General features: G+C 39.9%; 1 protein-coding gene across 1 annotated transcript in view; it reads left to right on the forward strand.

Annotated features, from left to right (window-relative positions):
- Positions 1-26193, forward strand: part of atg7 (ATG7 autophagy related 7 homolog (S. cerevisiae)) — a 99388-nt gene extending 73195 nt beyond the window's left edge. Inside the window, exon 20 of the mRNA XM_089125170.1 lies at positions 25470-26193. Coding sequence (XP_088981296.1) covers positions 25470-25502 — 33 coding nt within the window. The 3' untranslated portion in view covers positions 25503-26193. The remainder of the gene's footprint in view (positions 1-25469) is intronic.
- The last annotated feature ends 1560 nt before the right edge of the window (positions 26194-27753 follow it).

Below are 27753 nucleotides of genomic sequence, written 5' to 3' on the forward strand. Positions count from 1 at the left end.
TTAGCAAACTATAGTGATTTTAGCGATTTTTTTTTTTTTTTGATTTTTTTTTAACAAACCTTTCTGTGAAGAAACTGACCGTAAATATGAACACAGTATTGAATGTAACATAAAGCAAATCATTATTTTTTGTTAAAATACTTATTAAAGGCACAAATACTTACATTTATGGGTCTCCTTTTTCGCTTGGGCAGCCATTTTGCGTCTCTAGCCGGTGTGTGCAGTGACACTTCTCATACCCCTTAGTTTGAAGTGTGGTCCCGAAAAATATTCGTTTAAAGGGCTATCTGGCCCTTCCCCCTCCAACCAAAAGAGAATTGGGACAGCCCTACCCCTTCATGTGCACGCGCTAAACGGAGGGGAAGGGGAAAGTGATGGGGTAAGGGGTAGAATTGGGATTGGACTAAACTAAGACTAAATGTAAAAATAGCAGACAAGATGAACTCTAGTGTGATCGTCCTACACTGCTGTATGTTTCCCTATATCTGTCATAATAGGACACACACACACACACACGCTCTTATGCTGAAGGTGTAGGTTGGGAAGCAGTTTTGGGGGTCATATTTACTGTCTTCCACTAACGCACTGAAGGTTTGTGTACAAAACCAGCGTCCCTTTCTAGTTTCCTCACATACCATTTTACAAACTTTGCTTCAACTGCAAACCTTCTATGCTGTCTGTAAATACTGTTGTTTTTTGTTTCTGTTATTGTTTCTATTCGATTGGATATGCAACTGCAATTGTTAATTTCTTCGACTGGGCTAATGTCCACTTATTGTTAGATTTTGTTCCATTTGGCGGAGCAGTGGTTTGGTGGCTCGCCAATGTATTAGATTTCTCCAATACATAAAATATGTAAGCTTGACCAGTTCTTGTGGTGTGGGGAGAAGAATCTATTGAAGGGGTGTAGTGTAGCAATCCATCAGCAGCGATGTTAGCATGTCACCCTTTATACATAAAGACAAAACCTATTGGCTACAAATAATAGAATCCTGTTAGGACCTCCCACAGGAGATCCATCTAACTTGCTAATCCACTCTGAGCAATCCTGATTCTTTGTCATTCACACCAATCAGTTTCTTTGGGCCATACATCTGAATGGGCCATTTGGCACACACCTTTGCAGACACAGACAGAGTGGATTACATCTGATACATAGTCACAATGTAAATGAATCTGATGACTGAAAATACAAAATCTATCAGTATGAATTGATTTTTTTGGTTGTGAAGCGTCCTTGAGCTCGGTAAAGGCGGTATATAAATTAAACATATTGTTATTATCATTATTCTTGAACTGCAACGTGGGAAAAAAAATGTGTAAAGATCAGAGCTCAAGCGATATGTGTAAAGAGCACATATAAGAGAGAGTTTTTGTCTCCTTAAAGAAAGAAGTGATTCTGAACTGAAACGAGTCGTCAGTAATTCACTCTCAGGTTTGTAACTAATAACTAACATAATGACCGCCTCTGGTCCTGATTGGCTGAGCAGCGTCTCTTAGCTCCACCCTCAAACACGAGTTTGGTTCATGTTGTTTGTGTCGCGAAGACACTGTTTTTTGCTGACAAAGCAAATCTACTTTGATGAGATTGATACGGTAAAACCCACGCCTTCATTACTGTTCGTATCACTGTGTGTCAAGAGCTGAGATTCAGATGTGATAATGAGCGTTTGCTTTCTGACCAATCAGAGCAGTGTATCTCTCAGAGAGGCGGGGCTTAGAGAGACTGAATCCTCAATGGAAGCGTTTCAGACACTGAGAGAAAGAGCTGAAGCTGCAGTGGAGATTATGAGGACATAACAGTGTTTTTGACCTTGGATGAATGTAAACCTCTTGGAGGAGCCCCCAAAACATCGTTAGGAACATTAAAACAGCATTATAGGGGGACTTTAGTGCACATTCATGGTCTTTGTTCACCATTCATCATTGTGTTTTTGCAAAGAGTATCCGGAATCTTTCATCAAAATGTTATAACTTACTTCATCTCTGAAATAACTTTCTTTTTCCGTTGAGCAAACTGTTGCATTGAATAGCTTATTTAGGTTACTCTCAACTCGTGAAACTCCTCATTGTACAAAATTGACACACAATCTGATTGGCCGAGGAGCAAAAACACAACACGCCGAGTCTTCATCTGTTTCCACCACGTCGACGAGTCTTTTTCCCGTCATCGTTCTTCCTCGAGTTTGGTAAATGATCCCGTTATCTGCGGTCAGAGTTGGTAATGTATGGACACTCGAGTTCTCCTGATGCCCCACACAATGGCTCTCTGTGTTACTCACACACTTTCACATTCACTGCCCTTCATTTCTGATGCCATCCGTCACTGTGATAAAGATGGCATTGTGTGTTTCCAGTTCCTCTGTTGGGGTTATGATGTGCCAAACAAACCTGTCAGACGTGCCCGTTCCAGCAAACACCATGCACGTATTCATTTCACAATAACATCGAGCAAAAGTGCCAAATTGAACATTTGAGAAAGCATTTTTTTAAGTAACACTTTATTTTCAAGTGTATTTTATTACACGCTACTCTTACTACAGTAATAACGGTAAATTATGCATAAACACAAACAACTAACCCCATAGGAAGTACGTGTTGGTAACTTAAATTACTCAGTACTTGCGGAAAACACGTTCCAAATCGTATAACGTGGACTGTCACCAAATATTTCTGTGACATATTCAGAAATCAGAAAATATCAGAAATCAGAAAATATGCCATTTCTATAACGAATCAGTACAAGTGATGCTTGAAGTAATGTCCTAAACACTGTCTAAAACACAGAAAATCAGGAAGTTCGGTACGTGGTGTTAATAAATGTTTTATATATTTGATACCTGTTTAATAAATGTGAAATACAAATACAAAAATGTGAGTAATTTTGCACATTATAAAATGAGGTTGACGATATGTCATTAAACGGTCAAATTTAAATGGACTATAATTCCTGAATGTGATGAAAATGAATAAGCTGTAAAAGTGAGCAGATCGTCTGTAATGCTGTCCGTGTGACTGGTATCCTTTAATGTAGTTGTTTTCAGACTTCTACCAGGATTGATGTCGTGTCAGAGATGTTGACAGAGACATTCATCATCCTAACCTGAGGAGAGTCGTCTTTTTAGATCTTAATAATAGGTTGGCTCTGTTTCAAAACCTAGTGAGTTATCAAAGACACACTCCTGATGCTTAGACTACAAGATACAAGACTATCTTGCAGGAAAAAAAAGATATATTAAAACTGTCAATTTCCCTTAAAGAGGCCGTATGTAGTTTCAGGCTCTACTAGAACAGGTTTTCCTGCTTGAATGTTGATTATTTTCCTCATATTCTCCATTGTTGCGGCTCCCCTCTTCCCAGTCTGTCAGTAACGCTCTGTTTACTTCCTGTCTCTATGAAGCCCCTCCTTCTGAAAGGCACACTGTGCTCTGATTGGTCGGCTGGAGCAGTGTGTTGGGATTGGTGAAGCGCTTCGAGTGTGCTTAGGAAATGTCCCGCCCCTATACCACCAGTTTAACACACTACTAACTAACTCAATCAGCGCTGAGGGCTTTACATGTGATCAATGCAGGGAGAAGATTTCTGAATTAGAGACACGCATCCAAACTTCAGGATAGTAAGAGTGGAAGGGCTTTAGATACTGCTTTGGAAATATTTTATTAGGCCTTTAAAAGGTTAGTTCACCCAAAAATGAAAATTCTGTCAGTATTTACTCACCCTCATGTTGTTCCAACCCCGTAAGACCTTCGTTCATCTTCAGAACACAAATTAAGATATTTAAGAAATTAAGATCGCTCCTGCATACAGTCCATAGGCTTCTTGAGGGACTGGCTCTTGCTGTCCCCGAAAAGTCATTAAAGACATCGTTAAAATAGTCCAAGTGACTACAGGGGCTCAATCTTAAGTTTATCAAACGACGAGAACACTTTTGTGCGCAAAAAAACAACAAAAATAACGACTTTATTTCAACTATTCACTTCCTTCTCCATGAGCCTGTAAGTCAGTTAACGTAGTGTGATTGCGTAGAGCTACGTCACACGTAGGCTCACTATTGGCCGACGCTGGTCATGTGTGTGTGATGCGTGTGACGTACAATAACAGAAGCTTACGCCATTAAACTAGTAACCTGACTCGCTCAGAGGGAGAAATAAACGAATAGTTGAAATAAAGTCGTTATTTTTGTTGTTTTTTTTGCGCACAAAAGTGTTCTCATCGTTTGATAAACTTAAGATTGAGCCCCTGTAGTCACTTGGACTATTTTAACGATGTCTTTAATGACTTTTCGAGGCCAGCAAGAGTCATTCCCTCAAGAAGCCTATGGACTAGTATGCAGGAGCGATCTTAATATCTTAAATATCTTAATTTGTGTTCCGAAGATGAACGAAGGTCTTACGGGGTTGGAACAACATGAGGGTGAGTAAATACTGACAGAATTTTCATTTTTGGGTGAACTAACCCTTTAAACACAAAGCTTGCCTTCCGCGGAGTGAGCAGTTTCGGCGGCCAGATCTAACTAGACGGATTTGACTGAGTTTTAGCATTTTATTAGCTCACTAAACGCAAAACTTCCATGAAGAATGACTGTTCCTAGCGCTGCTGACTTCAGTGACCCGGATGAGCCTGTGTTTCTGTTCTCGAGGAATGATGACCCGACTGACAAATCAGAATTAAGTATGAGCCATCTCATAACTTAGCATTATTTCAGCCTTCAAAAAGCCCACATTGGCCGCCCACTTCCACCCAGCTTCGAGCCGTTTCTCAGAAGTGTTTTGTTAAACTGTATCTGCGTGTTGTTGCGATCACATCAGGGCTGGAGTGTAACGCCAGCTGTGTTATGTTTACAGTGACACTTAGTTAAACATGTTTGTCTTTCATCAAGAGGCTTAAACCTCCTAAACTTCCTTACAAGCGAGTACATGGCTTCTCATTCATGGAGTTACTGTCTGCGGGCCAGTGTTTGGATTATTCTGTTTCTGCTCTTGGAACCGGTTTTGACCTTGATTTGATTTTAAGTAGGCCAGTCTGTGGATACAACTCAACACTAATATAACCTAATAGAAGTCAGCTTTATTGTCTACAATGCAATTGCACACATAAAAAGCTTCAGTACATAATTTCAACCCACTAAAACAGTAAAGTTGAATGAAAACATAGATGTTGATATGACTGAATCTGTGTGTCTTGGATTAAAGACATGAAAATGAGACATGAATCTTCTTACGAGCAGCTTATATGCCACTGCTACTTTGACTAGTTACCAACTTTATTTGCCACAATGAACGCTTTCTATTCAGTCATGTGTGGTTCAGGATTGAATCTGCTGGTTTGCTATGATGGATGATCCTCCATGTCGGAGTAGATGTGGAGAAACACAGTGTCAGGTCTGATGTCTGACCCCATAACACTCGAGCTGCCGTTAAAGATTGATCGTCTCCTATAGCGAGCGGCGATCACATTACAGTTATTTATAGTGTGAGTGAATGCGTTTATTATCCGGCGGCCAACACATCTCAAGAGATCTTTAGCATCATGATGGACAGAAAGTGGCTATCCAAAACATGCAATTCAGTTCGTAACTTTGTCAAAACTTTTCATATTAAGTTTAATTTGATTTAAATTTGAATCAAGCAGTCAAAAAAAAAAAAAATAGGAAATGACGACACAAGTAAAAGTCGAAGGCTTGTTTTATAAGCATAAGTTGATCACTGTTAGGTGGGATCAAACTTCTGAGCTGTAGAAATGAAGCGGTGATTAAGGTCTACATTAATCCGGATACATTTCAAAATGGCGTTTTCGTTTAGAAACGCTCTAAACGAAAGTGTTTCAGTGCGGATGAGAAACTTTTGGAAATGCCTAAAAATGCTAAACTCCCCTTTATTGCGCATGTTTAAACCCTCACAGAGGCTCACTGAGATGATACAGACGGAACAATAAATAATTCAGTTTTCGCTTCACTGTAAAAATGAATACGCTTTATCTAATCAATAAAATTGTGGCAACAGATTACAAGCAATATTATTAATTAAATTGAACAAATTAGAATTTAGTAATAATTGATCAAATTATTCCTTAAAAGTTAACCATTTAAAATGAGTAAAGTTTACACCAAGAAAATTAAACAAAAATATCTGAATAACAGACAGACGTCAAAGATTAATTAAGAACTCTTTATTTTATATTGCCAATATTGAATATTAACAAGTTTTTAATTGAATGTTCTGATGTTAACAAGCAGAATCACTGAAATAGAAACCTAAAACAAACACCGATCACCATAATGGCGACTTAAATGCAAGTGTTTTTGTAGGTTTTACTCATTTTAAATGGTTTACTTTTATTATTAATTTGAATAATTATTTCTCAATTCTAATTTGTTAAATTTAATTAATAATATTGCTTGTAATCTGTTGCCCCATTTTTTTTTTTTTTTTTTTTATTAGATAAAGCACATTCATTTTTACAGTGTAATTCTTAAACAGGATCATTTTATTGAGCAAAATATCTCCTCATCCACTGATCGTCCAGGTCGCTGTCACTCACTATTATATGTTTGGTGTGAAACGCTAAAACTGCTCATGTTTCACCGCGGACAGCAGATGCGAGTGTATTCTGTGTCATCTGTGCAGGACTGTGATATGAAGAGTGTGTGAAGGAACATATTTCAGCAACAGTGCACTATACCACTATACAGTATATGCGTCACATGACTAAACTTACATCATCATTTAGACAGTCCACACTACAACACGAAAACACCATTTTGAAATGCGCTTTGGAGAGCATTTTCAAAAAGGTTAGTTTTCAATAATAAAAATGTCGTCTCAGTGTGTGCGGAAGGCCAAACGTAGAGAAAAAGATGGACGAGGCTTGAGAGATTATGCGGCGATGAGAGCTGATAGCTCCTGATCTGCAGTGTTCTGGCATAAAGTCGTGTGTTTTATCTATTCTCACGGGTCCAGATGGAGCACAACTGATCCTGGCACCACTCGACAGAACCGTAATCTCCTCTGAAGCCTTCAGGGAACACATCCCTGTTTCTAATCTCCCAACACGCATGGGGGCGAACGATAGCATCGTCCCCATGTTTGGGTTTTCCACTGTTTTTTAGGCTAGTTACAGATAAAGGTCAAGGTTTTAAACCATGGCGGTTTAATTATCTCCACCTATTGTGGGTTGTCATCGCAAACTGCATTTTATGGATTGTTAGCCCACATGATGTTTTAAATTAAGAATGTACACCATCCACAAATGATTACTCGTTTGAAATCTGTCATTTTGCTGTGGTGTGATTTAGCTGTTAGCGAGTGCACACAGTAATTAGTGGTGTTTGCTAAAGCAAGGCTGGCTATTACTGATGTTCATAGTGTCAGTCATGGGATCATAGTATTAAACATTGTGGACACGGTTACATCACTGTAAAAAGTGCAACTTCCTGTTTAAAAAAGTAGCTTAAATTGTTTTTTTCTTTTTATTGGAGTTTATTTTAAATGAGAATATTCTTAAAATGTTTCCATCAATAGTTGTTTTATTGACCATACTTAGATACTCAAGTATTTGCTAAACACTTCTCCAAATGTTGTCCCATATCACTTTATTTGTTTATTTATTTTTAATTTTTACGTATTCAGGGAAATAAGTTTGTGGCAAAAGGCAAATTATCCCCATATCATGTAGTTGGCTTTGAAAATCAAATATACAGTAAAGTAAAATGTGTTTTTAAGCTCCTTGCATTGCTAAATTCTAATAATTTTTATTTGCTTTGACATGATTTTGAAAAGTCAATTAAAAACTGTTACTCGTTAGATGGACTGAAGTTGTTAGTTGAGTCAATTAAACAGATTGATTATAATATATTGAAAAAAATAATAATTTAAGTTGCACTCACATTTACCATTCTTCGTTGAATTTTTGCTGGTGAAATGCAGTCATTTTAATAGGAATCCATGAGATGGGTAATTTCGCAAACGAGTAAAAGATTTCCCAAATGCAGATTTCTCAACAGGTCCAAGTTGGTCACATGGATTCACACGCTGATCTGTTTTAACATTAGACAATGAACCACTTGCCCGCAAATTTAACAAAATTTAGCATCTTTTGGTCAACTTTTATTTTACACTGATGGAAAGGCCTTAACACTTTACTTGCAATCAACCCTTCGCAGGGAATTTGATTGACAGGCGATCTGACCAAACATAGTCCGCCGAATCCGCCATTTTTTGTATCCGCCATTCAGTCTGGAGAGTTCGTAGATTAATGTTGGAGGATTTGAACTTGAGAAACTGTGGTTACTGATGTCTTTCCATGGTTGAAACCACATTCCTTCTGATGTTCATTCATGTTTGTTTGATGCTACAAATGAACTCGGTTCACTGATCGGTAAACGAGCGGCTTCAACTGAGCAATCTGTCAGATGCATTGAAGAGACCCAAAACGGTATTTATTGTAAAAGTTACAGTCGAGACGTTGTTTCATATCAAAATTAAGCTGGTGTGTCCTGTCTGTGTGTTGTCAGTGGCTTGTCGGACATAACAACAGTAAATAAGGAGGCGGTCTTTATAAACGGTCAATTAGCAGGTTTTCTGTCCTGTGATGCAACGCATCACGCCATTCACGAGTTCTACCATCAACCCATGTTTTCCCTGTTATACGATAGGGGGCGCTGTTATGTATCTACAGCAACTCTGAATCGAGAAACGAAAAAGAAGCATTGCTGACGTGCATGTAAAATAACACGATCATCAAACATTCAACGCATTTAATCAAAACTGCCTAACGTTAAAGGGATAGTTCACTTTGAAATTAATTTTTGATATGTTTTAGCTTACCTCAAGGGCATCCAAGACAGGTAGGTGTCTTTGTTTCCACAGTATTTTCAATTTTGATATTTTTCGGTCAAACCGTTGTTGTCTATCAGTCACGTAATGCAGGTATAGGGGGTCCACCCTTGGTTCACCTCAAATAGCATGCACAGAGAAGTTCAAATTAAACATGATTTAATGACTAGTAAATGTAAGTACACATTGATGGCCTAAGACACAGGGTTCCTACGCAGTTTGGAAAAGTATGGAAAAGTATGGAATTTGATTTGAGTAATTTCCAGGTCTGGAAAAGTATGGACAAATAAATCAGAGTATGGAAAAATATTGATGTTTCCAGACTATTGTACCTATTTCGTTTTCTAAATATAAAATTAATCATTTCTAAATGTATACAATATGCAATCATCTTTTTCATGGCATTTGGATTAGGCTGCCTAAAGATCGTTTTACACTCGATCTGCTGAAGTCTAGGTCTGCAGTAATTGGTTGTTACGTTGTTAGGCGCCCCTTACCTCAAACCTGTTTACACTAGAGTTTGACTAAACATCTTTGAATAAACTACTAAAAATGACTTTAGCTCTATTTTCAAATTTTCTGGTTAATTGTACATGAACATCCCTTCTGTTTCTGTAGGGGTTTACAGTTATTTAAATTTACAAAATTACAAAAATGAACAACATTGCACTGTTTTAGCATTGCAGTTTTAATAAAATGCTGTGCTTTGAACCTGACTGGGTTTGGTGTTAATTGACTTGTACGTGCATCAGTAGCTACAATTTTCAAATGTACAAATTTAACATGATAGCGTACACATTTTGACTCAGAGTGCAACACTTGTCGGTGCTAATAGCATTGTGGGTAAGTTCGTCGCCATGTGGCGCCGTTGTGCTTCAGGATCTTCCTGTCTAGCTACTTTCCTATTCTAATTAAAGGCAAAAACGCCAATAATAAATCTTTAGAATGTAACATGCTTGTTAGCAGTTGAATTTTGAAACAATTTATCAGAACAAGTTAAAGGCACACTATGCAGGAATTCCGTTTTTGTCAAACAGCGATCCCTGGAGTCACTGTGGAGTACTTGTGATGTGTTACATAGTATACAATAGTACATTGTGTTTAATTAGTCGTTTAATATGTTGTGAGAATTTTTCACGTGAAGAAATACATAGATTCGACTCATATCCCCATGTACTAATGGTCCAGTGGCAGTACTTTTACCAAGCGTGTCAGAGGTTCTGGGTTCTAATCCGAGTTGTATAGTTTTTTTTTCCCTCATCAAAACCGATTGTTTATTGGTGGTTGTATGTCAAGCAGGGACACGTTTTTTTTTTTTTTTTTTTTGTGCATTAGGTTTTGTGTAACAAATATAGAGAGTCTCTCCACAGCGGATTGAAGCGTGCGTCGGTGTGAAGACTGTGCGAGTCACAACAGAACACTGTATCCGCGCCATTGATCGCAGCGGCAACAAGCACTTTGGTCACTTGATTTCAAAAACACATTTCAGATCGCCTCTTATTTAACAAACGAACAAAATGAATGTTCGCGGGGCGAGAAAGAAGTCATATAAACATTCCAATAACTCCGAAGCTGTTCAGTTCAGCTAAAAAAACTGCATGGTTCCCCTTTAAATATGGTCGGAAAAATCTGTAGTGAGGTCTGGAAATTTGAGTCTGGAAAAGTATGGAATTTTGAAATGGAAATTGTGTAGGAACCCTGCACGAAATGAGCGGTTTGTGTGAGAAACGGCCATGTCCAACTGATCTGAAGGCACGGCCGCTTCGGTCCGCGCATGTGCCGGAAGTGATCGCTTGCGCGTGTACGTCACTCATCGTTTACACAGAGATTTCGGAAGTTTTACCTTTCACTAAACATATTTAGATAAATCGAAATCGTCTTCCATTGTGTTTTCCTGTATATCTAAATATGTTTAGATTTTCACAGTGAAAGGTTAAACTTCTGAAATCTCTGTGTAAACAATGAGTGACGTACACACGCGCAAGCGATCACTTTCTGCGTTTTCAAATGTATCCACTTTGGAGAGCGTGTTCAATTTCGTTTATTAATAAAAACGCTTTTTCAGTGTCGACGGAATGGCAAAGCGGAGAGAAAAGATATGTTTTCAAACGAAACCGTATTAGTGTGGACGAGGCCTGAATCTGATGCAAAAATTGGAAATGTTTTGCCTTGTGTAAAAATGGCAGATTCCTATTAGGACGCCCGCAAGATTTCGTCACGCTGACCTGGACGACACTCTCGTAACACAGAAACACAGCGACGAGAAGAATCTGATACAGCATTGCAGAAGTCGACCGTTCCTGAGCTCTTTTGATGAACTCGAGCCACTGGAGCCAGCAGAAGCTCATCTTGTGTTCCTCGGTACATCAAAACCCCCAAACACGGATCATAAGTGTGCAGAAGTGTGTGTGAGACCCGGATCGCCTCTCGTTCTGCGGTCACGGTTTACTCTCTGGAACAAGAGCTTGTGTTTGATCTCCTTTAAAACCTCCTCTCTGGTTTCAAATGATTTGCCCTCAAAGTCTTCCAGTCTTTCTCATTAAAATATCTTTTTTCTCCAATCCTGCCTTTAAGGAGGTCTTGTGTGTGTGTGTGTTCGTGGCTTTTCTTGTGTTTTATGTGTTTCTGTGTGTGTGTGCGGCTGCTCGTCACACAGGTAATTAAACGAGGCAGGTTTGTGTTCGCTCACACACGCCCAGCGTCGGGTGTCTGTTTCTATCGTTTTTTTTTTCCCTCAACTCGCCTCAAACACACTCAGAGACGCTGTGAGAAACTCACCTGCACCTGCAAACACACGTGTGTGGACGTATATCGTGTGCGTGTTTCAACCTGCTCCACCTCCAGACACGACACACGTCTGAAACACACCTGGCCTCTTCAAACCATACGTTACAATGAGGGATTTGTGTTATGCAGATCCATTGATCATTTGCACTCTTGTTTTGGATATGTTTGCTCAGTCAAATATCAGTTTCCTTTCACTTATTTTTACACAGATATTGAATAAAAAATGGCAAAGTTGTGCATAAATTCTAAAAATGTGCTTTAAACCAAATTCATGTGCACACATGAGGTGGATACTTGTTTTTATCCGATAAGAAGACATGCATATAAACTACTATATGTGTTATACACCGAACAAATCCCTTGATGCCTCAGCTGTGATTGGATAACTGGAGTAACCAGTGAACTCGCAGCATCTCGAATGTTGGTTTGGTGTTTCTGAAACGCCGGAGTTGAAGTGTGTGATCAGAATGATTGGGTTTAATTCACTCCAGAAGCGTCTTACACACACAAGTGTGTTCCCAAACCCCAGAGAACACGGCGTTTACTGTGTTTCGTCTGACGCTCTGAGACACACTCGTTTATGATGGAGAAAGAGCCACATTGTAGAAACTAACAGTTTTATTGCTGATATTGGATGGAAACTATGAAAGAATCTTCTGCTACTTTTGCTTATACTTATTTTATTTGTTTTATATACTTATAAGTCATTAAACTTAGGTGTGTAAAGGACAAAGTAAAGTCCTGTTGCAAACACTAGGGAATGTGAACAGCGAGACAAAAAAAAACGTTCAAAGTAAACTTGATTTAGTGTTCGCAAACACAGGAGCTCAACAGAAAGATCTTCATCTGGTATCTTCGCTTTTCCTTGGGGATGCACGATATATCGGACGCATATCAGTATCGCCGATATGTGTTCATTTTTTTAATGTTATCGTCAACGACCCGATAAAAAAAAATCTGGCTGATAATAAAGCTAATAAATAATGTATTATCTCCTTCAGCTGAGACTCTTCAGATGTGACTGTTCAACATGATGGTTTTGAATCGCTTGAAATATGATTGGAATCTCTTCAAAAAAGGAAAATACAGTAAAGTGCAGCACAAGTCTGTCATATCGGCTACATATATAATTATGAAGAGATTGAGAACATCATTATAATTGTGTGTTTGGGACATGAATTTTAATGATGAGACTTTTTGTAATCAGGCTCTCAAAAATTATATACAAATTTGGATTTAGATTTATCGGCCAATATATCGGTTATCGGCTTTCAAATTTAAAGAATTATCGGTATTTGCCAAAATGTTCATATCTCTCCATCCCTACCTTTTCTCTCCAGATGTTACGAGCAATAAGTGTCTTTGTTCTCCCTGAAGCAGGAGTTGTGTGCGCTCCCTCACACGTTGTTGTTGCGTGTCCAGTATCTTGATATTGCTGTTGTTGTTCCATCTCATCCTTTTCTTTCAATGTTTCTGTCAGGATCACTATCGTCAAATATGATTGACAATTGATTGGCTTCAATATGGTTCTGTTCTGGGCAAGAACTCCCAGTCTAGCATGGATAAGAGCAGTGATAACCCTACAGGACCAACATGAATGAACGCAGATATAATTAATTCAAGATTTTAAATGACAACATCAATCGAGAATGTATTCTGATTCAAGGGGAATCAGAATGCCAAATCCTGACTGAAACAGAAGGAGCTGGGGAGGGATGAGGGTAAACGTGATCGTTGCTGATAATACTGAAGAGCTTCTACATGAATACAGTGATAGTTGTCGGATTCCTATAGTATCAGCTGAGAGTCACTGATGAGAGCTCGACTTCCGTGAACTGACACTACACTTGATGTTAACTATGCTGATGTTGACATTTATTTAACTGTTCACATTCCCTAGTGCATGAATAAAAAAAACAAAGTATACTTTGGGCTTCATTCGTTCCACATCGTTTGTGCTACAGAAATAAAGCTGATAATCTTTTCTGCTGTACTTCTGTTTGCAGCATCTCGATGTGACTACTGTGACTTATATCAGGGATTCAAGTGTGCAGCGTTGAAACTCTATTGTAATTGTTATATTTTCCAAGGAAGAGCATTCCCCCCTAAAAATGATCAAGCAAACAAACCATAAGTCTTAAAGACTTGAAACTTTGAGGGCTGGTAGTACTGACGGGGGGCTACAGCGCTCAAAAATACGAAACTCTTAAACCGTCAGGAGTAGACTCATGAAAACATGAAAAAGGCTATTTCTACTTCACCGGTAGTCCGACTGACTTTAAAATTGGCATGCTGTGCCTTTATCCAAACTGCCATGAGCCATGATCTCAAAAAACATGTCCACCATCACCCAATAAATTACTGTTTATTGTAAAAAACTGTCAAAAAACTGTAAATCCATATATTTCATATGATAAATTTCCTTTATTGGCTGTAAAGGGTTATTTCCATCTATGATTGAGATGGGAACAGGTTTGCCTAATAAAACATAATATCTTTTTACCCATATGCTTAAAGTCCTTAATTTGATTGAACCCCGATATTTGCTGCTCGCAGCTATATTTTTTTAATGATTTCAATTATAATCATAATGATGATTGCCCAATTTGTGAAGCCATACAAAGAACTGCACCTTTTTTTTAAAATGACTTATTTAATCACAATGGCAGTTTTAATCAGAACAACCACGTAGTATTCTTCTCCAAACTCATGCAGCCGTAGCCTCATGTTCATCGTTGCCTTTGTGCTCATCTGAAAGATGTAAGATTGAGAGAACTTTCACTTCTAGATGAATGTTTCCTATAGATAAACCACCCTTTTCTCCTTCCTCTGGGAAGAAAAGCCCCTAAAACTGCCTTTCCCGTGATATGTGTGTCAGGAAACGTGTCAGAAAGGAAGATGGAGCCAGAATGGGGCCTTCATTCATTCATTCATTCATCCATCCATCAATCCCAGGAAAAACAGACCACAGCTGGCGCTCGCTACGCCACCACACCCTTGAGACATGCTGTGTTTTGCTAGCTGGTGTTTGTGTGAATTTGCTTGACGGAAAGAGAGCCAGAAACACTCAGTACATTCAAGAGATTTACTTCCTGCTAATCTTCTCTCTGGTCTAATACAGTATCTTTACATAGGAATGAGTTTGCTTCCATAAAGGCAAAGTTTTGATGCTGTGTGTCTGTCTCTGTGTGTGTGTGTGTTGGGCTGAAGCGAGTGACTCATTCTCCTAAGGGAGTGTTGAGATGTAGAAATCAGTTTTGGAGCTAGTGATGGGAGGAGTTTCTCAGATGGGGAAAACCCTGAAGCCAGTCTGTGAAACTTCCCCTTCCACGTCGACCAGTGAGGAGAGAAACCTCTGTCCCTCTTCTGTTGTCTGAAACCAGTGAGGAGAGAAACCTTTTTTCCCTCTTCTGCTGTCTGAAACCAGTAAGGAGAGAAACCTCTTTCCCTCTTCTGTTGTCTGAAACCAGTGAAGAGAGATACCTATTTCACTCTTCTGCTGTCTAAAACCAGTGAGGAGAGAAACCTCTCTCCCTCTTCTGCTCTCTGAAACCAGTAAGGAGAGAAACCTCTTTCTATCTTCTGCTGTGTGAAACCAGTGAGAAACCTCTTTCACTCTTCTGCTATCTGAAACCAGTGAGGAGAGAAACCTCCACAGTGAGTCTCTGGTCAAGTGTTCAGAAGAAACTTCAGGAACACGACTATGTCTTATGTGACGCTGAACATACTTTACGCAAATATCCAGGCTGCACTTTTCCATGTTGTTTATAGGGACTATGGTGTATGCTGGAGAAATTTTTGTCTTACAAAAAATTAAGACCGCATGAAAAAGCTAGTTCCCTTTCAGTGGAGAACGTCACACGTAGTCGACGGAATGGGGATCAAACCAGGGAGCCAATCATCTTCAAGTACTATTGAACTAGCCAATGGGAATTGGCGTGCATGATTACATCACACACCCTTCAGCCCCCGCGGCGCGGGGTATAAATACAGAAGTGGATCCACGCACTAGTTGCCTTTTGCTTCGGAGACGATCATTTTGTTGTTGTTCGACGAGCGAGTGTGTCGGTGTTCTTCTGTGCTGGTAGTTTCTACAGTGCAGTGCAGCAGTGATCGCAAGCTTTGAGCTCTAAACTGAAGCTAATTTCTGTGTTTGTGTGTGTGTTGACGGCTGGTTGAGGGTAGAAAAGTGAGTAGAAAAACAGTGAGTGCTTCACTGTTTTCAGTTCTCTGAATCCAGTGTTGCTGCGCTCATTCCCTGTGTGCTCCAGCACTGGTGACGGGTCTCATTTCTAAAAGAGCAACACGGGTGCGTTTGCATCTTTTTTTTAAAGATGCCATTCTCTGACGGTCAGGAGAGTTGTATTACGTGCCCGAACCGTCTCGATTGGATGATTGGTTTATTGGAGCGGGCTGGTCTGGTTCTTAGCCCGCCACTCCGGTATCTTTCTTTCATGAAGTGCATGAAGAGTTGACGAGGGCATGGATGGCACCTTTTTCTGCCAGAAATCGCCTGAGTAGCTCCTCCCACCTCACTACCTTTGACGGGGAAGTGGTGAAGGGTTACAAGGCTATCCCTCCAGTGGAGAGGTCTGTTGCGATGTGTCCAGTGACCGCTACCTCATGGAAGGGCCTGTAAGTTTTTGTCTGTTTTCACAGACAAGGCCTACAAAACCTGTGGGCAAGCTGCTTCCCCTTTGTATGCCATGGCGTTGCTTCAGGTACACCAGGCCCAGGCACTCATGAACATGCACAAGGGTAGCCTAGACCGTGAGCTCATGGGTGAGCTCCACACTGCAACTGACTTCACCCTCCGGGGCACGAAGGTTGCAGCTTGCGTGGTCGGTCTGGCAGGGTCCACCCTTGTGGTCCAGGAGCGCCATCTCTGGCTTAACTTGGCGAATTTGAGAGAAGCGGACAAGGTTTGGTTCCTGGACTGTACCATTTCCCAGGTTGGGCTGTTCAGCGACTCAGTTGAGAACTTTGCTCAGCAGTTCTAGGCCGCCCAGAAGCAGACGGAGGCCATCTGGCACATGCCGCCCCAGGGATCTACTAGAGGGTAGGGACTTGCTCGCTGTCAATCAACGAGTTGTGCCTTCGTATTGTGCCTTCTCCTACTCTCACGAGGTGAAACCCCGGCCTTGATATGTGCCCAAGGTTCCTACCTCACTCTAAAGAGAGTCCAGGTGGTGAACCTGCAAGCACTGCCCGGAGGAGGCAGACCCAGCCCTGGATTTTCTCTGTACGTCCGCTTCATTGCGGTTACACGTGCACAAAATGCATAGCCTGGACCTCAGACCGGCTCTTGTCTGTTATGGAAACCAGCAGAAGGGAAGGCTGTTTCCATGCAGAGGTTGGCCCAATGCATGTGGTTGCCTTCATCTTGATGAGAAAGTTCCCAAGGTGCATGTGTACATATACGTGTTGATACAGAGTGCCTTGCTGAACAGATGTTTAATAGAGTTTTGGGCTGGGGCTGGGCGACACCCATCACGTTCGCTGGAAGTCTAGTCTATGTGTCGAACCACTGCTTCCCGTGGGCTCCCTTCACATTAAGCCAGTTTCACTGTAAGCAGGTTCGTTTTGTCGGCAACGTATGTGTCAGAACGTCTGAAGTCAGGCCTATCACTCATGTGCACTGGTGGAGTTAGGCTGGGTCCATATGCTGTGATCGAAACAGCTATTCCAAATGTGTATTCTTCCACGGTATGGCTCCGAGCCCGTGTCTTCCCTTAGCAGAGCCTGCTCTGCTGTCACTGTCCGGTTGAGTCTCCCCCCTGTCAAAGACTGGAGCCACCCCAGTGATATTCCATATGTTGTACTGCCCGGTTATCCACCCAGTTTATATGTGTATTCTCCATGTTTACCACCCTTCAGGCAGGATGTGGCTTTCGAAGCGTCCCTTACTTTGTTTCCCATTAGTCCTGTTGGAACAGCAGTGACTTCACTGGCCTAAGCCCTGTCCCTTCCGCACCTTAAATTACGGGGGGATCTGGAGGCTTTTTTCTAGGCACTGGAAGGTGGCAGCTTTAGTGGCATTTTCAATGGTTATCCTCATTCAGTCGACGTCGACTATTTACAACGTTCTCGACTGAAAGGAAACATCCTGGTTGCAGGAGGGAACAGAGGACATAGACCCCTTGCCACCACTAATCACACAGGTCAATTCTCATTGGCTCGTTCAATAGGACTCATTGACGATTTGCTCCCTGGCGTAATCTCCATTAAGTCGACATCGACTCCGTCCTTATTTCAACTTAAAATGAACTTACGCAAATTGTAATGTTCACTGCAGTCATCAAGCTCAAACGTCAAGCTAAAACTCAATCAACAGAATTTACTACACAAACTTTTAGGCTTCTTTCACAAACCCATGAGATTGAGTAAATGATGACAGAATTTACATTTTTGGGTGTTTATTATTATTTTATTCTTTACTTTTATTCTAATTATGAAGTCTCTTTTGAGCCAGTGTTATTTTAGGATCGTTGATATACTGTGACAGTTTGTTCATTTAAAATAGGTTTTATTTTAATTTGTTTTAGATTTAATCATTTTCATGTGTGTTTTTAAATATTTGGCAGTCTAAACATTAAAAATACTGTTACAGAAATTTTTATTGTAGATTAATATTTACTACTAATGGTTACATATATAGTGTAGTTTGTAGTATATTTAATAGTTTATTTTTAAATTAACATTAACTCATAATGTTGTTCCCTCTTCATGATTTTTTTATATTAAACCATTTTATAAATGGATTTTTGTTTTAATATAAGGAATCAAATGTAAAACAAAACATTTTAAGCCTTTAAGACAGAATTGCAGACTTCGTAGAAACTAAATGTGAAATAAAAGAAGCGTTTTCAGGGCGTTGTGTTGGCAAAGCTTGAATCCTGATTATAAACCTCTTCTGCTGAGGTGACTTGTTGAGACTTTGCTATCGCTTTGCTCTGTATCTCATCTGTCCGGGCCTTCTGGGCTTTCCCATGAAGGAATGGCATGATCCCAGCTGAGCTCAGTGTGTTCCTTCCTGAGATATGAAGACAACAGCAGCGCTCCAACTCAACCAAACCATGGCAAACCAACCCAACAAACTCAAACAAACCAACTCAACTAAGCCAAACCAAACAAGCCCAACAAACTCAAACAAATAAACCAACCAACCAACTAAAACAAACCAACCAACAAACTCAAACAAATAAACCAACCAACTCAAACAAACAAACCAACTCAAACAAACCAACTAACCAACCAACAAACTCAAACAAACGAACCAACCAACTCAACAAAACAAACCATGCCAAACCAGACTAAACCTGTTCCTCAAACGCTACACATGCTCCTCACACACTAAACTTGTTCCTCACACACAAAACAAGCTCCTGGCACAATAAATCTATTCCTCACAAATTAAACATGTTCCTTACACACTAAACGTGCTCCTCACACACTAAACTTGTTCCTCACACAGTAAACATGTTCCTCATACACTAAACCTGTTCATTACACTCTAAACATGTTCCTCACACACTAAAAATGCTTCTCACACTAAACATGCTCCTCACACACTAAACATGTTTCTCACACATTTAACATATTCCTCACACACTCAACATGTTCCTCACACACTCAACACGCTCCTCACACACTAAACATGTTCCTCACACACTAAACATGTTCCTCACACACAAAACATGCTCACACACTAAACCTGTTCCTCACACAATAAATCTATTCCTCACACACTAAACATGTTCCTCGCACACTAAACATGTTCCTTGCACACTAAACATGTTCCTTGCACACTAAACATGCTCCTCACACACTAAATCTATTCCTCGCACACTAAACATGTTCCTTGCACACTAAACATGCTCCTCACACACTAAACATGCTCCTTACAAACAACTAAGCATGTTCCTCACACACTAAACATGTTCCTCACACATTAAACATGCTCCTCACACACTAAACATGTTCCTCACACACTAAACATGCTCCTCACACACTAAACATGCTCCTCAGACACTAAACATGTTCCTCACACACTAAACATGTTCCTCACACACAAAACATGCTCCTCGCACGTTAAACATGTTCCTCACACACTAAACATGTTCCTCACACTAAACACGCTCCTCACACACTAAACATGTTCCTCACATACTAAACCTGCTCCTCACACACTAAACATGTTCCTCGCACACTAAACATGTTCCTCACACACTAAACATGTTCCTCGCACACTAAACATGTTCCTCACACACTAAACATGTTCCTCACACACAAAACATGCTCCTCGCACACTAAACATGTTCCTCACACACTAAACATGTTCCTCACACTAAACACGCTCCTCACACACTAAACATGTTCCTCACATACTAAACCTGCTCCTCACACACTAAACATGTTCCTCGCACACTAAACATGTTCCTCACACACTAAACATGTTCCTCACACACTAAACATGTTCCTCACACACTAAACATGCTCCTCACAAACTAAACATGCTCCTCACACATTAAACGTGCTCCTCACACACTAAACATGTTCCTCACATACTAAACCTGCTCCTCACATACTAAATCTGCTCCTCACACACTAAACCTGCTCCTCACACACTAAACATGTTCCTCACATACTAAATCTGCTCCTCACACACTAAACCTGCTCCTCACACACTAAACCTGCTTTCCACACATTAAACATGTTCCTCACACACTAAACATGTTCCTCACACATTAAACATGCCCCTCAGACACTAAACATATTCCTCACACACTAAACATGTTCCTCACACACAAAACCTGTTCCTCACACTAAACACGCTCCTCACACACTAAACATGTTCCTCACACACAAAACATGTTCTTCCCACTAAACACGCTCCTCGCACACTAAACATGTTCCTCACACACTAAACATGTTCCTCACACACAAAACATGTTCCTCACACTAAACACGCTCCTCACACACTAAACATGTTCCTCACACACTAAACATGCTTCTCACAAACTAAACATGTTCCTCACACATTAAACATGCTCCTCACACACTAAACATGCTCCTCACAAACTAAACATGCTCCTCACATATTAAACGTGCTCCTCACACACTAAACATGCTCCTTACAAACTAAACATGCTCCTCACAAACTAAACATGTTCCTCACACATTAAACATGCTCCTCACACACTAAACATGCTCCTCACAAACTAAACATGTTCCTCACATATTAAACGTGCTCCTCACACACTAAACATACTCCTCACACACTAAACATGCTCCTCACACACTAAACATGCTCCTTACAAACTAAACATGCTCCTCACAAACTAAACATGCTCCTCACACACTAAACATGTTCCTCACACACTAAACATGCTCCTCACAAACTAAACATGTTCCTCACACATTAAACATGCTCCTCACACACTAAACATGCTCCTCACAAACTAAACATGTTCCTCACATATTAAACATGCTCCTCACAAACTAAACATGCTCCTCACACACTAAACATGTTCCTCACATACTAAACCTGCTCCTCACATACTAAATCTGCTCCTCACACACTAAACCTGCTCCTCACACACTAAACATGTTCCTCACATACTAAATCTGCTCCTCACACACTAAACCTGCTCCTCACACACTAAACCTGCTTTCCACACATTAAACATGTTCCTCAGACACTAAACATATTCCTCACACACAAAACATGTTCCTAACACACAAAACATGTTCCTCACACTAAACACGCTCCTCGCACACTAAACATGTTCCTCACACACTAAACATGTTCCTCACACACAAAACATGTTCCTCACACTAAACACGCTCCTCGCACACTAAACATGTTCCTCACACACTAAACATGTTCCTCACACACAAAACATGTTCCTCACACTAAACACGCTCCTCACACACTAAACATGTTCCTCACACACTAAACATGCTCCTCACAAACTAAACATGTTCCTCACACATTAAACATGCTCCTCACACACTAAACATGTTCCTCACACACAAAACATGTTCCTCACACTAAACACGCTCCTCACACACTAAACATGTTCCTCACACACTAAACATGCTCCTCACAAACTAAACATGTTCCTCACACATTAAACATGCTCCTCACACACTAAACATGCTCCTCACAAACTAAACATGTTCCTCACATATTAAATGTGCTCCTCACACACTAAACATGCTCCTCACAAACTAAACATGCTCCTCACATATTAAACGTGCTCCTCACACACTAAACATGCTCCTCACAAACTAAACATGCTCCTCACACACTAAACATGTTCCTCACACATTAAACATGCTCCTCACACACTAAACATGCTCCTCACAAACTAAACATGTTCCTCACATATTAAACGTGCTACTCACACACTAAACATGCTCCTCACAAACTAAACATGCTCCTCACACACTAAACATGTTCCTCACACACTAAACATGCTCCTCACAAACTAAACATGTTCCTCACATATTAAACATGATCCTCACACACTAAACATGCTCCTCACAAACTAAACATGTTCCTCACATATTAAACGTGCTCCTCACACACTAAACATGTTCCTCGCACACTAAACATGTTCCTCACACACTAAACATGTTCCTCACATACTAAATCTGCTCCTCACACACTAAACCTGCTCCTCACACACTAAACATGTTTCTCACATACTAAACCTGCTCCTCACATACTAAATCTGCTCCTCACACACTAAACCTGCTCCTTACACAGTAAACCTGCTCCTCACACACTAAACATGTTTCTCACATACTAAACCTGCTCCTCACATACTAAATCTCCTCCTCACACACTAAACATGTTCCTAACATACTAAATCTGCTCCTCACACACTAAACATGTTCCTCACACACTAAACATGTTCCTCACATACTAAATCTGCTCCTCACACACTAAACCTGCTCCTCACACACTAAACATGTTCCTCACACACTAAACATGTTCTTCACACACTAAACATGCTCCTCACACATTAAACATGCTTTCCACACACTAAACATGTTCCTCACACACTAAACATGCTCCTCACACACTAAACATGTTCCTCACACACTAAACATGCTCCTCACACACTAAACATGTTCCTCACACACTAAACATGTTCCTCACACACTAAACATGTTCCTCACAAACTAAACATGTTCCTCACATATTAAACATGCTCCTCACACACTAAACATGTTCCTCACACACTAAACATGCTCCTCACACACTAAACATGTTCCTCACACACTAAACATGTTCCTCACACACTAAACATGCTCCTCACAAACTAAACATGCTCCTCACACACTAAACGTGGTCCTCACACACTAAACCTGCTCCTCGCATACTAAACATGTTCCTCACACACTAAACCTGCTCCTCACATACTAAACCTGCTCCTCACACACTAAACATGTTCCTCACACATTAAAACTGCTCCTCACACAATAAACCTGCTTATTACACTCTAAACATGTTCCTCATATTAAACATGCTCCTCACACACTAAACCTGCTTCTCATCTCCCGGTAGTCCCGATGGCCAGTAGGCCTCTGTGCACAATACTAAGTACATTTATTTCATTTGACACCTTAATGGCTGAGATGAGACACTGGGCTTTCTCTTTTATTTTGTTGCTTCCTCTGTTTTCGTCCCTGTGTGTGCACCAGAGGGTTTATACCCCATCATTTTCGATCAACGCGCCAGCAGCTGAACACTTGTCTAACGGAACATAACACGTTATTATTAGATAATCAATTCAATCTAATAATCAGTAATTAAGTAAGTAATTAAATGTGTGGCTGTGAGGGTGCCTTATGATGATCATGTTTAATAAACATATTTTTGTTTCGCCTGTCATTCTAATTCTGTGATTTCTCAATTAATGGGAAGTAGCAGAGAATGTGAAGTAGGTCAAGGGCGACACTAGAGCTAGTCCGCGCCCCAAACACATTTATCGCCCTTGGCAACCACCTAGTTCGCCTAAAGCAATCGCCAGCCCTGCGGACGTATGTTGAATGAGAGCTGAATATTGATGTTTAGATTGATTCAGCTCAATCGTGTTTGTTCATGTCGTTGATCTTCTGAAGTTAATGTTAATTGTTTATGATGTTTGTCAGTGTGTGAATCACAAACACGGGATGCTGTGATTCATGTTATTGTAATGACAGCTTTATTAATAACTCGTCAGGTTAATGTGAGTGGGAAATGAAGGTGTTCTTCTGTTTACGTGTAGTTCTGCTCACAGGAATTCTGAATGAAAACACTATCAGAAAGCAGTGTGTGTGCGAGTGTGTTATGAAGACAGCAGTATTATGTTAAATTAGAAAAAAATATTCCTTATAATGTTTTTCTGACTCTTCCTTTCTCACACACACACAGGCTTGAGGGTAAATGCTGGGTCAGTTTTGATGTGTGTGTGTGTTTGTGTTAGACATGCGGTCACACGCCCATGGCTCTACATCGCTGATATAATTGAATGATACTCGAGCTACACTGTTATTAAGATGATTCTCGTAATTACAGCCCTAGACCTCTGCGACAGACCCGAGCCTGCGAGCGCGAGCAGAGATATAGAAGATCATATTTCACAATATTATGGCTTTCACTGTATTTTTGATCAAATAAATACAGAAGAGACTCTTTCAAACTGTGTTTCACCACAGACTGACTTTCCTGTTGTATCTCTCATATAAAGGTTGAATGAAGAGGTGTGTGTGTGTGTGTGTGAAGTTTGGCTTCAGCTCGTCTCTTTACCTCTCAGGGTTTTGTTTTTGAGTCTTGGCTCAGGCTTCAAAGTGAAAAAGCCGCTGAAGTTGTTTTTGTTCAGCTTTTATTAGCATGTCAATGACACGGAGCTTTTGACAGCCAGGTGTGCGCAGGACACACACACGAACACACACGTCTGGACCGTTTGTCTTCAGTCTCGCCTCCTGTCTCTGTTCTGCACGCAGTGAGTTTGGTCTTCAGATGTGTGTGTGTGTGTGTGTGTGTGTGTGTGTGCAGGATTAGTGTGTTTGAGAAGAGCTTTATCTGTATGTTCAGATGTTCATCAGATGATAAAGCTGCAGATCTCTGTGCTTTAAACACACACACACTACATTAGCTTTACTGTCTAGTGATGCTCAGTGTTTGACTATACCGTAATAATGGTGTGAATAAACATCTCTTCTGATCTCAAGCAACACTGCATTATTTGACCAAAAATACAGTTACAACAGTGAATATTATTACAATATAAATCAGCAGTTTTCTATGTGAATATATAGTAAAGTGTCATTTATTCCTGTGATCAAAGCTGAATTTTCAGCATCATTACTCCTGTCTTCAGTGTCACATGATCCAGAACTCTAATATGAAGATCTGATGCTCAAGAAACATTTTTGATTGTCAGTGTTGAAAACAGGATTTTTGAATTTTATTTTTCAGTATTTTTTGATGAATAGAAAGTTCAAAAGAACAGCATTTCTGAAAAAGAATCTTGTGTAAAATTATAAATGTGTTTACTGTCACTTTAGTTTTCAACATTGTTCCTTGATCATCATATTAGAGTGATTTCTTAAGGATCATGTGACTCTGAAGACTGGAGTAATGATGCTGAAAATTCAGCTTTGATCACAGGAATAAATGACATTTTACTGGTTATTCACATAGAAAACTGCTGATTTACATTATAATATTCCACTGTTTTACTGTATTTCCGATTAAATAATGCAGCGTTGCTGAGCAGAGGAGACTCTTTCAGAATCTGTTGACGTGTGTATTGTGTATCTAACAGTGTGATCTGATCTTCTGTTTTGCAGATCTGGGACATGAGTGACGACGACAGCATCTGAAGATCATCTGTGGCTCTCATATTAATATTCAGTTATACGGTCACCTCACTGTACTGTATATGCATCTGTCATAACGCACCTGTAGAAATTTCTCAACCATTCACATCAGAATATTGTGCAAAGTTCGTTTATTTCAGTAATTCAACTTAAAAGGTGAAACATTATAAAGACTCATTACATGCAAAGTGTGATATTTCAAGCATTTGTTTGTTATAATTTTGTTGATTATGAAAACCCCGGAATATTGTGCAAAAGTTTATATAAGCTGTAAGCCTTAATCATCTAACTTATAACAAATAAATGCTTGAAATATTTCACTTTGCATGTAATGAGTCTAAAATATTAGTTTCACCTTTTAAGTTGAATTACTGAAATAAATGAACTTTTGCATGATATTCTCATTTTTCGAGCTTCACCTGTGTCTGTGTGCGTGTCTCTCAGTTGGGATCGATGCCATCATTAAAGCGTAACGCATTGAATGTCCCATCATCAGTGTTAAATATGGCGTCTCAGCAGGATCCTTTGTTTTCACCTGTCCTGATGTTCACGGAGATGTCTATGGTCCCTCACGCACACACATGGCTGTGTTGCAGGTGTGGGGTCAGTATTATCCTGTCACTCAACATGATGTCTGTTCTACATCTGTAAATGTCTTTTCTCACAATAAACATGGACTATATTTACACAGTAATGATGTTTTCTGGTGTCTGGTCACTGAGGTCAGATGGGGAATATCACGTCCTAAATCACCATCATTATGAGATTACAGCGTTTCTGCGAGGCTGTTCGTGGCGTCAGCAGGAGCGTCCGGCTGAGATGCAGTGGGTTTTCACAATTTAATTACAAGTTTTTACTATTCAGAAACTCGTGGAATTTCAAACATGTTTAAAATGACTTCAGGGTTCGTACAAGGTGCTTGAAAAACAGCCACATTTATGAAAAGTGTTTGAATTATTAATCAGACAATGTGTGAAATTAGCATTTGATTTTATTGATAAAACAATCTTCACACAAAATCAATGTCACAACCCATCTGATAGTCGGGTAGGAAGGGGGGGTTCACCTGCACCCGAAAGATATATTTTTTTAACCTAGTTTTTTGTAATCCTTAAGGTGTCTAGAAAAGGAATTTTGATGTTCCCCGCGCAAATTTTTGTCCCATATGTGATTTTTTTTGTATCATCTTTTGTGTCCGTGCTTGATTTTTGGCTGCGGAAAATGAAAACTTTAAATCTACATAGAATCTGAACAATACATCCTACAGACACAATCTACCCAATTTTCTCTTCGTCTTTGCATGAGGAATTGATAGATATGAGGATTGTCTTGATTAGATGATGTATAGTGCATAAAAACTCAAATAAACACCAAAAAATGTCAAAAAAATGGTGACATTGGATCACTGGAACTCCTCCCCTATGGACCCTTCTGATATATGTTTTCTAACTTATATACTTTCATTATTATTATTATTACTACTGGTGAGGGAATGTGTTTCATCTCGAGTGGGACAATCTGAACAAAATAACGACAAACATTCATGGCTCAAGTGTGGTGAACTGGACCTGTGGGATCATGATACGGTGAAACCTGAATTTGATGCCCCCAACTCTCTGGAAATTCCACGAATGCTCCCACTCTACGAGTGGAAAAAGACGCACTCCCTTATGGTAGATATACCTGAGACCCTAAATTCATCATCAAGTCATGATTAGATGATGTATAGTGCATAAACACTCAAATGAACACCAAAAAATATAAAAATAAATTGTGACATTGGATCACTGGAACTCCTGTCCTCAGGACCCTATTGATATATGTTTTCTAACTTTTGTACTTTTACAGTCTTTATGATGTCTAAGAAGCAAATGTTGATGATCCCCACCTGAAATAACTATCTATCCATCATTAAAGTGCATCTGTCCATCATAAAAGTGCATCTATCCATCATAAAAGTGCATCTGTCCATCATAAAAGTGCATCTGTCCATCATAAAAGTGCATCTGCCCATCATAAAAGTGCATCTATCCATCACAAAAGTGCATCTGTCCATCATAAAAGTGCATCTGTCCATCATAAAAGTGCATCTATCCATCATAAAAGTGCATCTGTCCATCATAAAAGTGCATCTGTCCATCATAAAAGTGCATCTGTCCATCATAAAAGTGCATCTGCCCATCATAAAAGTGCATCTATCCATCACAAAAGTGCATCTGTCCATCATAAAAGTGCATCTGTCCATCATAAAAGT

The sequence above is a fragment of the Pimephales promelas genome, chromosome 21, assembly GCF_988280905.1.
Source record: "Pimephales promelas chromosome 21, fPimPro1.hap1.1, whole genome shotgun sequence".
NCBI lineage: Eukaryota > Metazoa > Chordata > Actinopteri > Cypriniformes > Leuciscidae > Pimephales > Pimephales promelas.